This window comes from Natrix helvetica (genome assembly GCF_964273705.1).
Source record: "Natrix helvetica genome assembly, chromosome: 1".
In the NCBI taxonomy this organism is placed as follows: domain Eukaryota; kingdom Metazoa; phylum Chordata; class Lepidosauria; order Squamata; family Natricidae; genus Natrix; species Natrix helvetica.
This window is the reverse complement of record NC_138548.1, coordinates 331,601,839-331,619,968: the sequence shown is the minus strand read 5'-3', so window position 1 is coordinate 331,619,968 and position 18,130 is coordinate 331,601,839. Positions and strand designations below refer to the sequence as shown.

The 18,130-nt window shown below is 41.1% G+C and overlaps 1 protein-coding gene across 2 annotated transcripts in view; it reads right to left on the bottom strand.

Annotated features, from left to right (window-relative positions):
- The window catches only part of LRIG1 (leucine rich repeats and immunoglobulin like domains 1), a 153,778-nt gene extending 149,487 nt beyond the window's left edge, over nucleotides 1–4,291 (bottom strand). For both annotated transcript variants that reach the window (XM_081939848.1, XM_081939849.1), the window contains exon 1: nucleotides 3,194–4,291. In XM_081939848.1, the coding sequence (XP_081795974.1) occupies nucleotides 3,194–3,399 (206 nt within the window). In that variant the 5' untranslated portion in view covers nucleotides 3,400–4,291. The remainder of the gene's footprint in view (nucleotides 1–3,193) is intronic.
- Nucleotides 4,292–18,130: the final 13,839 nt, after the last annotated feature.

Genomic DNA, 18,130 nt, shown 5'->3' with positions numbered 1-18,130 from the left:
ACAAACCCAGAAGGAAACAATAAATCATAACTATGCCAAGGTGAAAGTAAAGCTAAAATCAAAGACACCCCCAAAGACTCATTCTATTCCCCAAGCAAAAGGCCTCTTTTTCAAATGCCCAAACTGATTTCATGCAAGACCTTAAGTTATAGAGTGATTTGCTGTCTGTGTGAAGTCTGCCATCATGATTTATAAACCATGGTTTATGTCAGTGATGTGTGTGAACCCAAGAAATTACAGTTTATTCCATAAGCTATTGTTAAGTAAATCACAGCTTTATGTAATGCATGAATCCACCCACATAAAGTTTATAAGGGATTTCAGGTGATGTCATACTTCTGGTCCAAATTGGATACAAAGGCCTCCAACGCTGATTAAAACACAGTTTACTAGACAGCATGCACAATCCTAGTGAAACTTTCACAGGAATAAACAAAGACCACGGCCACAATACTGAAGACACACAGTAGGAGACTACTGTCATCAGCAAACTGGGCATCCAGGCATGAGTTAATGTAAACATGATGTAATAAAATCAAAGGAGCTTGTCTTCAAAAAAATATCCTTCTTACATTATAGGTATCTTACTTGTCAGACAATACCCACAGTTAAGCAACACTGGCAATGAATTACCAGTCCTAAAATTACAACCAAAATAAAGTTGGCACACATCAAAAAGCCACCCATCTGCCCTCTTGCAGCACAGCATTAACTCTGAGCAATTAACCTTCTTAAATAGCAAACATGCACTGTGAGGGAGAATATTGCTGGCTTCTAGATGAAAGTTTAAAACAAAACCTTCACAGATTACAAGAATCAGCCGTAGGAAGTAATCACTGTTGTGGTTAACACAATCAAAAGATCAACCACTTCCTGATCTCTGATGGCGGAGTATAAGAGGTATACTCCATTCAGACTTTTATATATGTGGAAAGTCTGTTGCATATAATTCTTTGAGATAGGGGTTAGTTAATACTGAGATAGGCAATATTACACTCTAGGGACTGACAGCTCAATTATAATCCCATTAATCTTAGTTTAAAAATCACTCCACATTTGCAGTGGATATGAAGTCATTAATTCATTAACTCTCATGCAAAGAGAATGGTTTACATGGCCAAGTAATTTATATAACATCAATAAAAGTAGACATCAAAGAAGTGTAGAATTTTATTCAAGAATGTGAGCTGCAAGCTATAGCTTTGGTATCTTAATGGCTATCTTTTTTCACCTCATGAAATAAGAGCTTTTAAATAATTGTTTGTCTGGTTAGGTATCAAACTCTCTATGACAGATAAGGACATCTCTTTATCTCAATGTGATTTTGTCCTAATTCTGCTTCTCGGGTTGCCCGTAGGTTTCAATCTAGGCACAGATATATCCTACTCTGTTAAGGCAATTTGACATTTCTCAGGTTACAGTGTATGTTAAAGTGCTCTAACATCTTTAAGTAGAATACCAGATCCATGTATAGTATATTTAAGTTGACTAACTCTGCTAAAAGAAAGTTATTACAAGCAGCAATGAACAATTCATTTTCCAGGGATAATTTTAATGTTTAATAAATCAAAATTTTGATCTTTGATAACTACTTATGAAGTTCTATCTATCCATACACATTTATGAGCAGTTTTCTGCCTAAAAAGAATAGGAAAACTGCAGTCCTAAGCATACTTACTTCCAAGAAAATGCATCTACAGCCAAAAAGGAAATACTTCTACATGCGAGGTATGAAGAGAATCTGAATCACCAGCTTAGATAAAAACATGTTTTATTCACCCATATTTTAACACCTGAACTATAAGATAGCCATATGGATCCCCAATCTCAGGACATCCTGAATTAAGTCCTGTAATTACTAAATTGAGACTCATCAAACTATTTAACTGATAACAAGGGTCCAGTGTGCAACAACCAAAGGAAAGGCCTACATCTGCAAACCATTTCATTTTTTTCTACAAAAAAAATCAGTTTTCTTCACTTTGGACTGCAACTATTAATTCCTTACTAAGCATAAATAAGTGGCTTATAAAAGTAGAATATTATTTGTCTTGTTAGAAGCAAACAGCAACCATTTATCCAATTGCCTTTAAATTTCACCACTGAATTAAAGACGAAAGAAGAGATAATCTTATCCCTCCAGAAGAAAAAGTTGAATAACTAAAGATTGGCAGAAAGCCTGTATCAGGTTTTTAAAAAATGATATCTGAAATCGAATGCTGTATCCATACAACATACAAATAACACTCTTACAATAATCAGCAGATGACTTTTTATAAACCCTTACAGTTGACAATCATGAGCTTCCTAAGTTTGTGCAGTAATTTTAAGGAGCTCTTATCATATACAACATGGAGTTTCCTGGGGCCTAATCTTAGGTTTTCGCTAGGGCTGTTATAAGTGAAATTTAAGAGGACATTGATATATAAAAACAAGCAGATTTCCAACCTGTCGATCTTGTTTGGCTTTAAAATAATTCTAATAAACTCATCCTGCCTGACCACCTTCAATGCTTATTTCAATCATTAATCAGAATGGTTTTTTTTTCTTCCCAGACATGTTCAAAGCAGTCAGGTTTCACAGGATTATAGGATGAACCAAGAATATAGGACTTTTCAGAACAGACACATGTTTGACAAAGCAAATTAAAGCACCTACGTCTTGTATTGTGTATATATATATACACCTACCAGTAAGAGAAACTCAATTGGGAACTTCAGGGAGGACAGAAGGTAAACATTGTGAGTTTACAGATTGGGGTCCCATGAAGAAGAAACCTGACAACAAACCTGCACCCACAGTTTGAAGAATGAGAGGGTGTGAGGTGTCCCCTTTAAAACATCTCATTCTGCAGAGATTCTATAATACTGTAACTAGAAGGGGAATGGGCAGCTTCTTATTCCCTCTGGGTTCTCTCTTTTGAGGATGTGAGAACTCTACCCCCAAAGGGATGTCAGAGTGAGTTGCTCAGCAACTAGCTACAACTAGATATGTCAGTGAAGGGGAAAGGCACTGTTAAATTAATCACACCCTGCAAAGAAGAAAGGGTTAGAAACTACCCTTCGAAGGGGATGGAGATCTCGACGTGGAAAACGCACTCACTCATAAGGTCAGAATTTCAAAAATAATAATAATAATAATAATCTGGCATGCCTATCCAAAACAATCTAGACTTTGCAAAGGAGACACTTACAGATGAACTATCCAGGTGGGCAGTTCCAGGGGAACTCTTTCTAGTCCCCGGTTGCTGCAGTCCAAAAGATCACCGGTGCAGGTACAGTTGGAGTCACACTCCACGCAAGAGCCCATTCCCAGAAACATTTGGAAAATCAAAAGCAGAGTCCAAAAGGCATCTCGGAGGGGTGAAGACCTCCTCTCTCCCCATCCTGGCAGCGCCATTTTGTATCCTTGTGGAAAAGCCGGGGATCAAGAGCATGCACAGAGTGGAAATACCCAGCCAAAGTTTAGCGGGGGGAGGGGAGTCCCACTCGTGTTGTTTTTTCCCCGCCTTCCTTTCTCCTAGACCTGAGCTCTTGGCTCCGAAGTCAGCAGGCCTCCAAGAAACCCTTGGTTAAACCATGGCACCTCAGTCCAAGCGCCGGCAAAACTCCTTTCAGTTTTCTCGGGGTCCGATCCCGGCGCAAAAGGGATCGCAGCGGCGGCTCTTCCACGCAGCAGGATTTTAAGAGTCTCCAACGCCGAGAGGGAGGAAGAAAGCAAGCTCTTGGCCCCGGCACGAAGCTGCTAAAGATCCCCTCCGGGATCACTACTCGCGGGCTAAGCGAGGGACTGGATCCTGTGCTGGGAAAAAGAGAGCCCGCATCTTTTCGGCTGCAGGCTGCCGCGCCTGGGCCGAGCCCGGGAAAAGCTCCACGCACCCAAAAAGTTCCTCCTCTTTTCTTTCCCTGCTGCTTCTCTCGCCTCCACCGCTGCAAGAGGAGACCGAGCCCGAAAGCTCAGCGGAGTAAAGAGACCCTAGCTTTGCAGCGGGGGGGAAGCAACGCCGATGCCTGGCCCTTTTTCCTCCTCCGAGGCTCCGACACCTTTCCCAAGCACGGGCGAAACGGTGCTCGCTCTATCTCCGCCTCCGCAACTTTCCCCTCTTGGCTTTCCTTGCTTGGCTCTCCTCCTCTTCCCGCCTCCTCCGGCACTGATCGCGCCCCGCTCGGGAGCAGCCAAACCAAGCCGAGCAATCCTCTCGGGGCGCCGGTGCAAGCGGCCAGTCAGTCACCTTCGCGTCCCCACCTCCCCGGTCCGCAAAGTCACTTTTCAGTCCCCCCGAGCGTCGGTTGCCCAACTCAAGCCCACGTTAGACACATTGCAACATGTTCCGTCCTCTTCCCGCTCTCTTATTGGCTCCTGGGCATTCCGCGGCGTGCCCGCGCGCCCCCCGATTGGACGGCAGGCCTTTTTCCCCCGTTCGGATATACAACGTTCCATTGAGGTTGGCAGGCCGTCAATCAGAGGCGAGAGGTCCCGCCTCCCTTTCCCACCCAAGGTGTGAAAGCGGGGAGACTCCCGGTTCGATCCGAGCGTCTTAAAGGGGAAGCGCGTTGTCAGCGGGAAAAAACAAACGCATCTTCCTCAACCTCACAGGTTGGCTGGGTCTCTTGAGATCCCGGCCTTTGAGTCACAAGGAGCCCTGAGCCCTGAGAAAGTTATTCGAGCTCCCGACTGGATTGCTGACATTTTAAATGGAAATTTAACTTGGGAACCAGAAATTTCCAATCGGAGAAAAACGAATATATAACGCACCAGTTGTGTCTGGGTGATTTGCTATATGCCAGGGGGAGGGGAGTAGATTTTTTTATTTTATTTGTTTTATTTGTTTTATTTTTCATTTTATTTATTTTATTTTTTATTTTATTTATTTCGTCAAGCATGCATTAGATAACATATATGCATAAACATGATTATAAATACATGAAATGAATACGAATACAAGGGAAGATTAGGACAGGGACGGTAGGCATGCTGGTGCGCTTATGCAGCCCCTTAAAGACCTCTTAGGAATGGGGTGAGGTCGATAGTAGACAGTCTAAGGAGTGAAGCGAATAAGAAAGGGTTCCTACGACCTCAGACTCAATGATCATTTGGGTCCCACACGATTAGTTACCGTTTCTTATTTCTGAGGGTTAACGAATCTTGACTGCAAAAATCCGGCCGATCGCTAGAGAGCAGCAGAGCGACGCAGAAAACTAATACTTTGCTTCACCTTAAAGTTGTCAGAACCGCAGATTTCTTGCAGTTCTGCTCATCACTTGTTTGGTTCTGATAACTCTTTAACTGTTCCCTTCTTCGTCTCTTTAAAAAGCATCCTGGAAACAGGGTAAACCAACTTCTGAGTTTTTCTGGGTCATTAGGAAATATTTGTGAAATTGGATCCTGCCCTTAAAAAAAATCCACTGCGTTTTAATATTGGTTTTCTTTAAGAAAGGAGTATTTTTTTTTAAAAAAAATTGAAAAGTAATTGTTTTGCACAGCTAAAATGTTCAAGAATGCTTGTATTTCAGGTTTCCTATTATGGAAGAGAGAAAAGGCTCAACACCCAAACATACAATTGAGTGTTTCAATTGCCTTTACTATAATTCCCCTCCCATTAGTATGATTTCATGAGGGACCAAATAATCATTTTAGTTCTGAAGTAGCTTCTCCTCCTCCCTTCTCCTTTCTCCTGTCTCCTTTCTCTTCCACATGCAATACCTTACTTTGCAGGGCTAAGCTATGAGCTTTCATCTGGCATGAACCAGACAGTGGAGCTCTGGCAATAGTCAACTCCAAAGACCCAACCCAAAGCATCCCAAATTAGATGGACAGAGAGGAAGGCAAAGACATGTAGGATCAGGAACACAAATTCTGTTTAGCATCTACTTAAAGCCAGGGGGGAAAGTCATCCATCAGCACAGAGTACGGTATCGTCAGTACTCTGATGCTAGTTGTACATCTCTGTCCCCAGCAATCGAAGGGAAGCTGTCAAGGTTCTACTCCAGTGTCTGGAAGAGATAGTAAGGATGGGAAGAACTGCCCCATCGTTTACAATATACAATAGCAGAGTTGGAAGGGGCCTTGGAGGTCTTCTAGTCCAACCCCCTGCCTAGGCAAGAAACTCTATACCGTTTCAGACAAATGGCTATCCAACATCATCTTAAAGACTTCCAGTGTTGGGGCATTCACAACTTCTGGAGGCAAACTGTTCCATTGATTAATTATTCTAAGTGGCTGTGGATTTGAGCCTCCTGGATCTTAGAACTTCATTCTTGGGTCTGAGTGGGATTGCACTGTTTACACTCCGATTCCGTGTACAATCTGGGTCCTCCTAGACCAGGGGTGGCGAACTTATGGCATCTAGACTCATAGCTCCTGCTTGAGCAGTAGATGGCAGCTGTGGCTAGGGAGATCTTTGCAACTTGTATGTCAATCCTGAATTAGGGACTCTCCTTGTGGTCATTCATGCCTTAGTCACCTCCTAATTGGACTATTGCAGCCTTCATGGGCCTGCCCTTGAAGATCATTCAGAAACTTCAATTGTTCCAGAATGTGTTGCAGGCAGTTATGCTATGTGCACATAACACCTCTAACTCCACAAGCTACATTAGCTTATATTAGATTTTTGGGTACAATTCAAAATTCTGGTTATTAACAGCATATGGTTATAATCAGCATATCTCCCTGGCATAAAACCAGGTTTTGTCTGCAGGACTGCCTGATCCCAAGGTATCTATTCCACATGTTCTGGCAAGAAGGCACAACTCACTCTAAGTATGTCATCTTATGAGATCCTGGAGACATACCTCCCCTATGGCTGCTCCTGCTCTTTGGAACTATCTTTTCCTCAGCTTATGATTGGCCCATAACCAGAGGTGGGCATCACATAATGTAGCAACTGGTCCAAACCGGTGGCAGCCCATAAGCCTAAATGCCTTTAAGAAACAGTTCAGACTTGGTTCTTCTCCCAAGCTTTGGAGTCCGGTTGAGATAAGTTCTCAAAGAGTAAAAATTATGGAAGTTTTCAGTTCTGTTCACCATATTATTTGTATTTCAATTATGGTGTTATGTATGTATTTATGCATTTATTTATTTATTGCTTGTTTTTTTGAATATTCCCTACAGCGGGGATGGCCAACTATGGCTTCCTTTACGACCTGGAGACTTCAAATCCAGAATTCCTGAACCAGCATGGTTGACTCAGAAATTCTGGGAGTTGAAGTCCACAGGTCATAAAGGGCCCATAATGGACCACCTGGCCTAGAGTTGGAATTAAGCAGTCATATAAATATAAATGTAGAAATAAATAAAATCATATGATCGTAGCTTGTTTTTTTTCCTATGAGTTGTGGCATGGCTTTGAAATTCATGACAGTGGCTGCTGTCCTGAATTTTGACCACCAACTTGTGGACACTCCTGAAAGAAAAGATGATGGGTGGGGATGCAGATGAACATCTGGACAGGACCAGTGTACTCGACCCTTCACTTAATGTATTTTTAGGAGGTTTGTTGAAGAGGGCTACAGTGATTGGCGTTACAATCATCTGTAAGTTTTATGGGTGAGTAGGAAGCTGGAAATCCCATCACATACCCACGCAATAAAATCCAAGTTTAACTTTGATTTTATAACTTAAGCAAAAGGAAACCAGCTGGATTCCAATGCCAAGAATCAAGTTTGACTCAAGGAAGAATACCTCTTCAACACTGTCTCTAACTATTCTGGAAAAAAAACAAACTCAGTAGCCAACTCAAACACTAGACTGAAAAGTAAGGCTAGTGTACATAATTTGTAACAACCTAGCCCTGTCTCAATTTAATTTCAGTGATGATCTCACAAGGTGGCCTTCAGTAAAGCCTCTTTCTTAACACCTTTAATTATTGCCAGGATTCATGAATCCTGTGAAAGCCCATTTAACCAAGTTTCCTGAGTAAACTGAATTTGGCTGGGTTCTTACATAACTCCTGGACCAAGTTGAGGGCACATAATTATTTTTTTTTAAATTACACTTAACATCAAAACATAGCCCATAGTTTACAAGCAAAATTATGTCTTGAATCATGCCGGGTGGTAAGAAATAAGTTCATATAAATGGGAGGAAACTCATTTAACAAATGTCTCGCTTAGCAACAGAAATTTTTGATTCAATTGTGGTCATAAGTGGAGGGTTACCTCTATCTAATTTCTCATAAAGCACCAAGTGCAATCTCATTGTGTCTCAGTACATTGTGTGAACCCAGCCATTGTGCCTTATTGAACAACTATGGCTTAATAATAGGTATAAATCAAGTCTATGGGATGGCATAATGCCGTGGTGGTGAACCTGTGGCACACATGCCCAAAGTGGCATGTGGAGCCATGTCAGCTGGCACAAACGGCATCGCCCGTTCCTCTTCTGGGTTTCTGGAGTGCATGCACGCGTGACAGTCAGCTGGTTTTTGCGCATGTGGCAGTGCCAAAAAAAGGAAGAGCTGGTCTTCCAGTTTCTGTTGTGCACATGCACTCTGGCCAGCTGATCGTCATGCGCGCATGCATGTCAGTAACCGGAAGACAAACTGGCTGGTGCGCATGTGCACGCCAGAAACCAGAAGTTCATTTCCCAGCGTGCACATGCCCACTTGGCTGCTTCTCTTCCGGGGTGCATCCCTTACAAGCGTGTGCATGCGCGCACTCCCTTTTCAACACTTGGTGCTGAAAAGTTTCGCCATCACTGGCATAATGTGTAAAGCCGGCCACCGAGAAAACAGAAAGCATTAAGTATCATAAAATTCTAAATAATAATAATAACTATTTAAATAAAAATAAAAACTGGATATAAACCTCAAGGAAATCTTTTTTTGGGCGGGGGATGCATGATACATGTTCAAATTCTGCAATTGTCAGGTAATAGCTAAGATTTTTGCTCTAAAAGAAAGAACCCAGCCTTGATCTAAAGGAAGCACTTGCCTTGTTAGTGTCAATCTAAACATCTTAATTGGAGGCATTGGGCTGAATATATATGAACGTTTGCTGGGAGAGAATCGTGTTATTCTGGATTTTTTTTTTTTAAATTTGGCACAAAACCCAACAAGCAACTACTCAAGTCAATAGAAAAATGAGTTGTATTCAGTGATTAACTTAAGTAATAATAAAAAAGAGAAGAAAACATTCCTTGTGTTCTCCAATATATGTTGGGCTCTGTGCCGGGAAATATTCAGGCTTCGGATGCAAACAATAGGCATCAGATCAGCCCTAAGCACCATCTGGAGGGAAGAAAGCTTTCCTTTCTTTTCCCACTACACTACACAGAGGCTGCAACCTTTTTCCTACTGAAAGTCCTCATGAAACTATAATTGCATTATTCAATATGCTCATGTCTCAAATTAGGCTGCATGCCGTCCTGCATTTCGGGTGGCCCTAATCCCACAATATCATATTCCTTATTATTATCATTATTATCTGGCAGCAGAGGTGAGTTGTACCCTTGCAATTTTTTAAGGTGTATGTATTGTATTTGTATTTGATAGCAGTTACACCTGTAACTGTTTTATTTATGATTTTATTAATAAGTTAATAATACTAATTTATAAAAGAGCCGCAGTGAAGCAGTGGTTAGAGTGCAGTACTGCAGGCTACTTCTGCTGATCACCGGCTGACTGCAATTTGGCAGTTCAAATCTCACCAGGCTCAAGGTTGACTCAGCCTTCCAGCCTTCTGAGGTCAGGAAAATGAAGACCCAGATTGTTAGGGGCAAATGCTGACTCTGCAAACCGCTTAGAGAGGGCTGCAAAAGCACTGTAAAGTGATATATCAGTCTAAGTAATATTGCTATTTCTAATTTATTAGATCATTATTTTATCAGTAGCTCAATGTGGTGAACATACCCAGTGGTGGGATTCAGCCAGTTTGCACTACTTCTGGAGAATCGGTTGTTAAGTTTCTGAGCAGTTTGGTGAACTGGTTGTTGGAAGAAATCATTAGGACAGAGAACCAGTTGTTAAATTATTTAAATCCCACCACTGAATATATCTAATACTTCCTCCTTCTATTTTTTTCATAGCAACAATGAAAAATCCGATGAAGTGAGTTTGGCTGAGAATGATTGGCCCAAGGTCACTCAGCTGGCTTTCGTGCCTAAGGCAGGACTAGAACTCACAGCCTCCTGGTTTCTAGACCATTAACCACTACACCAAACCATCTCTAAAGCCAGGATCCAAAGCAGGCCATTTTTCCCATCATAGGACCTCTACTGGTGGCCAGTTCTGGAGTTCAACAAATATGGCTTCTCCTGAAAAGAAGATGAATTGAATGGCGCAAACCACTTGTAGAAAAGAGGTAACACCCCAAAGATTGTCTTCAGGCAGTGCATCTAACCCTGCTATGTTCAGTCAGTTACAATTGGCTCTGTTCATACATTATGCTAAATCAAAACCAGCAGCGGTATTCAGCAGGTTCTGATGAGTTCTGGAGAACCGGTAGCGGAAATTTTGAGTAATTTAGAGAACCAGGAAATACCACCTCTGACTGACCTCGCCTCCATCTATTCTCTGCCTCCCGAGTACCAGCTGATCCGGAGGGAATGGGGATTTTGCAGTAACCTTCCCCTGGAGTGGGGAGGGAATGGAGATTTTACAGTATCCTTCCCCTACCACACCCACCAAGCCACGTCCACCAAGCCATTCCCACAGAACCAGTAATATTTTTTTTTGAATCCCACCACTGATCAAAACCCATGAATGGCTGTTGGACTAGGCAGTACAATACTCACATTATGGGTTAATACAAAGTCTAACCAAACTTAAAGTAGATATCTGATGAAATGGGTCATCGGTTGATCCTTTTTTTTTTCTATGCAGCTTAGCATAGAGCTTAGCTAAGCTTATGAAATTTGGGAGAGGGGGCTGATCTATGGGGGACATACCCTGGAGGGGGAAATCACAGGAAGAAATATTTTATTGTCCAAACCTGCTTGCATAACTAATAGTTTATCGCTTGCTAAATTGAAATTCAGAGATGCTCTGCTTGCCTTTTGTTTTTATATTTTAGCATTTCCCTTGAAGCTAGGTAGACATCTTCAGCCTCCCTACAGGAAATTTAAATAAAAAGTTGATTTACCCGTGCAAGAAATGCAAGATAATGTGGGAAAAATAGCAGTTAAGTGTTATCAAGTGCAAAATTAAACTAAATTCAGTTCTTGGTGTCTTCATGGTCACATCAGAGTAAATATAACATATTTGCCTTCTTCTGACATGTTTTTGATATATTGGTTCTCGATGGTATGTATCTTTTGATTTGTTTTCAGTTTTATTTATGGGCTCTGCCAAGAGTCACCCATTGTAAGTGGAGAAGTTTTATACATTCCTGAAACAAACACATATGTTTCCATTTCCCAGTCTCATTCTAGCATATGACTGTAGAATTTCTCAATGGTCTCCCATTCAAGCACTAACCAAATCCAATTTTCTCAAGATGCTTTATTTTGTTTTTAATTTGGCTTCCCCCACCCCACCCCCAGATCACCAAAGGGCAATGGATTCCCCAAGTGGGATTTTAAACAGTTTAAGGAACATTAGCAGCCGCTCTGGGGATGCAGTAAATATTACGAGAGTTTTCTTAAACATCTGAGCAATAGATTTAAATTGTATCACATTATTTGCACTCTAGTGACCATTAAAGAGATATATGCACCCGACTGACGATTCCATATATAATTTTAGCCTTGCTGATAAGTACTGTAAACTCTCGGTCCCTTTTTATTTCATTTCACTTTATAAGGTGCTAATACTGTAAGTGTATCATATTTGCTTTATTCAGTGAAATAATAACCCTCCTATAATTTTGGCTCCGAAACCGTTGACATTTTTGGAGATTAGCTTGCTGGGACCTGGGTGGAACCTGGAGTCAGGAAAATCAAGCTTGCATTTAAGAAATTGGGGTGGGGGGGGGGGGAGAGAGAAGGGACTGAAGGTTTGGCAAACACCCAGGTGAACATGAAGTCATGTCTACTCTTTCTACATGCTTGGGGAGCTTTGCTTTATTGGATACTTGGCATCACTTAATTTTTTAGCATGATGTGGGGAAAGAATCAGGCAGGGAAGAAGTTTTGCACAAACTAAATGATAATAGTTAATAAGCAAGACACTTAAAGGGAGATGCAGGTCCTTTGATGCTGGGTACCACCATGTCCCATTAGCAAAAATGTGCTGCTGAGAAGCAAAGTCAGATGACTCTTTTTCCATCCTGCATCTTTGGCAACCCATCAAGCCGTCTGTCTTTGGCACTTGTGTTCCACCTATGGGCCACACACAGAGGAGGATGCTGAGGAGCCAAAACCAACAGCAACTTTTCGGAGATTTTCTTGCTTTTGCACTATGGGAAGTGCATTGTGCCACCTGCATTGCTAACCTGTCAGCATCAAGACCATTTAATTGCCTGACTGCTTCCCAGTTATGATTTGGCTGCCGCTACCTCTCAATATTTCTCAGGAGGCCTGCTTGGCAAGCCTCATTTGTATACTCGGCATCTCAGATTGATCTTATTATTTGGGATCAGAAGGGATTTCCCCCTCCTCCCCTTTGCAAAACCTATGGATGTGTGGCTTTTCCAAGAGCAACCAGGGAGATCCACTGAAAGGAACGTTAGATTTGGATCCAGTTGCATGATGCCATTCAGTAGAATCTCACCTCCGCCCCCACCATCTGGTTCCTTAGTTAAAGAATAATATTGAATCACTTGCTTTGTTTTTGCAAAGATGAGCGAACCCGAGCCAAACGAAATATAGAAACGCTCTGCTCTTGTGTAGATGGAGACATAAACCACTTTGACAGGAAGGGGGTGATTCAAATCCAGGATAGGCTTGAGCCTTGGAAGATTTGCTTTCAAGCATCGTTGTCCATCCTTAAATGACCATTGCTTGCATTTAGGTTTTTGTGCAAAGCTTGATTTCTATTTGCAACCAAACAAGAAAATTATATTATTTGTCACTGCATACCAGCTCCAAATTCTGGGAAGGAGGGAGGGACCTTTTTGGCAAGTCCTTCCCTATTCCAGTAATTTCTTTGATCCTATTCACCTTCCTTAGTTTCTGCCTTCCCCTTTCCCTATTTCCTCAACCTTGCCAAACATAATCCATTTTCTTATTCCTGTTCTCATCTTCTAATTGACTCCCATCCCCTCCACAAATAGAAAATTAAAAGCTGCGAAGGGGTGGCCTGTAGTATTTTATGCCAAGTATGTGTTTCATTTTCAAGGACTGTTATGAGAGACAATAATTTATTAGTGGGGTGTTGTTGTTTTTTACACGCATGGCCTGAAGTGGCTGAAGTACACCCATTGGCATCTATTGGAAACCTTCCTGTTGAAATAAGTTTTCTGGTGTTGCTCCATAATCTGGAAGAATCCAATCCGAAGAGTTATAATTCCAAGGCACAACTTTATTTTAAGGTTAGGTGTGTTCTGTGTCAACACACTGAGCATGATGAAATGGTTTATTTGAAGAATTTCAACATTTCAATTAATCTTTCTCCAAATCAATGGGAAAGATGAATTGCCATTGAGCAATGGATCTGTTGTTGAGAACGACAATTATGCTTTGGGCACAAAGGTGCTGCTGAGTAAGTTCATACTCATACTCATTTTTAAACAATAGTTTATTGAGGTCAAATAACAATTAGATACTTATTTCATGCTACATCTCATTCACAATGGGGGGAACAATTGACAATGTCAATTTTACTAGTGCTTGGCCATAATGTAATTTGTTGTGTGAACTCAACCATTGTGACTTTGGGCATTATGACTTAGTGTGATCATTGATGTGTGTGTGTGTGTGTGTGTGTGTGTGTGTGTGTGTGTATATGTATGTATATATGTATGTATGTATGTATGTATGTATGTATGTATGTATGTATATATATATGAATTGATTCTTCTGTTTATTTTTGTATTGCTTAGTTATTTATTACTTTTATTTTATATGCTAGTTGTTCCTGACTCTAGGGTGCTCATCTCCGTTTCAAAGCCGAAGAGCTAGCGTTGTCCAAAGACATTTCCACGGTCATGTGGCCGGCATGATTAAATGCTGAAGACGCACGGAATGCTGTTACCTTCCCACCAAAGGTGGTTCCTATTTTTCTACTTGCATTTTTACATGCTTTAGAACTACTAGTTTGGCAGAAGCTGGGACAAGTAACAGGCGCTCACTCTGTTATGCGGCACTAAGGATTCAAACTGCTGAACTGCCTACCTTTCTGATCAACAAGCTCAGCATCTTAGCCACTGAGCCACCACGTCCCTTGTATTCTTAGCCAAAAATGATCCAAAGAATAGCAGAATAGGTTAAATAATAATAGGATAGTCTCTGGCTCCAGGTATCAGTAAGGAAGAAAGAGGGGAAAAATCAATTCAGACATCAAAAATAAATGTAATGACCAACTAGAAACAGATCAAGAAAAGGAGGTGACAGCACGTCTCAGAGTAAACTGAATTTTGCTGGGAAGCCAGATGGAATGGTTCCTCTTCATCCAAGGCCCCAAAGAGAGAGAAAGTTGATAGAATGGGTCCTTCAGCAGAGTCATCAACATAGCTCTCCATCTCTTCTACTGTAGCCTGAACCCTTGACTGCACTGTGAAATATCATGCTAAGCTGCTCTAGATATATTTAATTTGAAAGACAGAAGATAAGTGTTTTGGACAAAGAACACAATTGAACCATCCTTCAATTTGAACTGGTAAAAGAGATATCTTCTCACAAGGCTGGGGGCATCTTCCCTAACCCACCGCTTCCAGTTGTATCAAGATTGCCACTTCTAGAATTCCCAAGACTTAGGCCAAGCATCAGGCTGCCTGGAGAATCCTGGGAGTAAGCTTTTATCTTATTGAAAGGGAACTCAGTTGGGAAAGGCCGAGTTAAAGAAAGCCAGGGCAGTGATAGGTCTACTGAAAAGATGCCATGGTATCTTCACAATCACAAGCTACTTTCTCAGAGTTAAGCAGCTGATTGTTCATTTAAAAGACATCCAAGATGTTGGCCAATCCATTGAACAACTGATCTACTGATAATTGTGTATTTCATTCACAGCTCCCTGAAGTCCAGCATGTGGGATAGCAATGCATACAGTATTGGACTTAACCTTGGCACAATTAACGTCTACAGATTTATGGTAGTTGTAATTCACACACCAGCCTTGATGATGCTACAAAGGCTTATTTCTCTAGCCGAGTCTTTGAAGATTGTTAAGTGCATAGACCATCCTTTCTCTGTCCCTCCCCTACATGTTTGGATTCTGTTCCCACGGTACAGGACAAAAAGAGAAAGAGATGCTCATTGCAGTGGTGCATTGCATTGGCAGCTGTACCCACAAACCACTTAAGACAAATTACTTGGATTTTAGTTGCTTTAGTGCCACAGAAATCAATGGAGTGAAGTTGGCTTACATCCAAAAATGACACTGTGCCAAATGTAATTCCTACAAGGATGTCCTCAAACTGAAAACTTCATTTCTATCCTGTCAACGCTCCACATCACACCCACCTGCGAACCCACAGAGAATGGGTATAAGGCTGCAAAAAATTTAAATGTTCTCTAAAAGCATCCCTCTCTACCAAAACTACATTTACTGGCCAATATAATAGATTTTTTTTCCGGGGGGTGGGGTGGGGGGAGGGAGTTCTGCTTATGTCCTTTTTCATTCTTTTATTTTTAGGTAAATAGAGTTTGGCTGCAAACTGATGCTAATTTCAAGTACTGAAATCCCATTGAATTTAGGTGGAATTGAGATGCCTAATTCCATACAGGTAGTGCTCAACTTGCAACCGGTTGCCTAGTGATCATTTGAAGTTATGGTAAACCTCCAAAAGATACTTATGATCCAGATACCCATCCAGATCCACAGTCACATGACTGCATTTTGGGTGCTTGGCAACCAGCCTGCATTTACAACCATTTGTAGCACCCAGCAGTGACATGACTGCAATTTACGACGTTTTCCCTCTAAAACAGGCATTTACTCCTGGTTTCCAGCAAAAAACACCCATAGTGAACAATGAGTCCACTTAATGACAACCACCTCCACCAAGATTGTAAAATCGAGAAGAGTCATGAGATGCAGGCTCAATTACGGTCATAAGTCAAGGACTACCTGTATGCTACATTGAGACATTCATCTTCATCCAACAGGTTTAATAGTCTGAATGCTAAATCTAAACTTGGGAAACAAGCTTTCCTTTCCCTTCAGGTTCTATCAACTTCAAATGAAGTATAATATACGAAGCAAATAGTGGGTTTTTTTTTAACACTGGAGGGTGTATGTTCCTTTTGTTTTTGTTCATAATGTGCCCATCTGATTCAAACCTTATGTTACTACTTGTCTCATGATAGATCTATTAAAAGAACCCATGCCATTATCAAATGTTCTTTTACAGCTCTGGCCACTTTATGCTTTCATATGAAGTCTCGCCCTTGGCAAGTGCTGTCGACCTGTTTCCCTGCATTTAAACCCATCCACATCAGAGTACATATTTTCTTCTCCCTCCAATTTGCCACTCCTATTCCCCCTTGTGCTGCTTCTATTCTGTACAAGCTAATTATTTCTCCATTCCTCCAAGAATGGAGGGGATTAAAAAAGAATAGAATAGAATAGGAATAATGACTTTATTGTCACTTTGTATGTACGCTAATCAGCATACACTAAAATTGGCATACATCTCTCAAATATACCCTACATAAACATGTCAAAATAAATAAATACATAAATAAACAAATAAAAATAAATAAATAAAAATGTATGCATATGCCCACATATATGCAACACAGAGAAACAACACAATATAGTTCGGATGTATACATGTACATGGTGAGAAAAACGAATCTTGCGAGTTTACCAGACGGATGGCATAGGGTACAAATCTATTACAGACTCTGGTAGTCCTGCTAGAAATACTTCAAAACCTCCTCCCGGAGGGGAGCAACAGAAACAGACCATGAAGTGGATGTGTGCTGGGGTCTCTAACAATGCTTTGAGCTCTAAGCACATAGCTCTTATAAACAGTATCCTGAATGACAGGAAGCGAGGTTCTTATAATCTTCATGACTGTCCTTACCACTCCCTGTATGGACCTTCTCTCTGAGGCACTGCCACCAAACCAGACAGTGATTTAGTTTGTTAAAATGTACTCAGTTGTTCCTCTGTAAAAAGTGGCCAGGGTAGAAGGAGATGTGTTTTCCTCATCCAACACAAGAAATGCAGACACCGTTTTTAAGAAGAGATTGAATAACCATTTGTCTGAAGTGGTGTAAGGTTTCCTGCCTAAGCTGGGTGTTGGACTAGAAGACCTCCAAGGTCGCTTCCAACTCTGTTATTCTGTTATTCTGCTTTGCATGCTTCACTAAGGATGACATGTGGAGAGACGTCCTCCTTAGTGAACAAGTAATAATTGCTGCATTTGCTATATGAATAATTTCAAAAGGTTTTGTGTTGGTATTTTCCCACTTGGTGTCCTTAATTGTCTAGAAACTCCCAGAATTGTTAGACAATCCATCTGGATATAGTTTGGTATATAGTACAACAACTATTTTCTTTGTTACTTTATTTTCTTGACCTTATTCAGATGAACATGAATGAATATCACTTGTTGGTTTGCATAGTGTGCTAATCCATCATATGGTCATAATGTGATGTTTGAGCCCAACCAATATAATCATGGTTCATGGCATAGCATTATTTACATATCTGCTCATTTGACATATTCCATATTTCTTTTGGGGACTTAAGACAGGATTCATAACATTCCTTCCCCCAATTTCCACTTACAATTATCTGTTGAAATTGTTTGATTTGAAACATGATGACTGGCTTGGATCACCAGTGGCTAAGAGTAAATCTAGATTTTCTCTAGTCCAGCACCCTAGTAGGGTGATATGATGACCTGTCCATCAGGGTGGTATTCACTTACCTTCCCTACTGGTTCACAAATGTGAGAGCATGAGCGCTCACTTTGCTTGCGTGCGCCACCTCTGCGCATGCTCTCAGCCTTCTGTGCATGCACTTTTGACGAACAAAGGGCCTAAATGGGATGCCATAGAGTGTCAGCGTTCCAAATATCATCCAGAATTAAATCAGAGTTCAAGACATAACTTTCATCAAAGTTCCAATTTAATAAGGCAGACA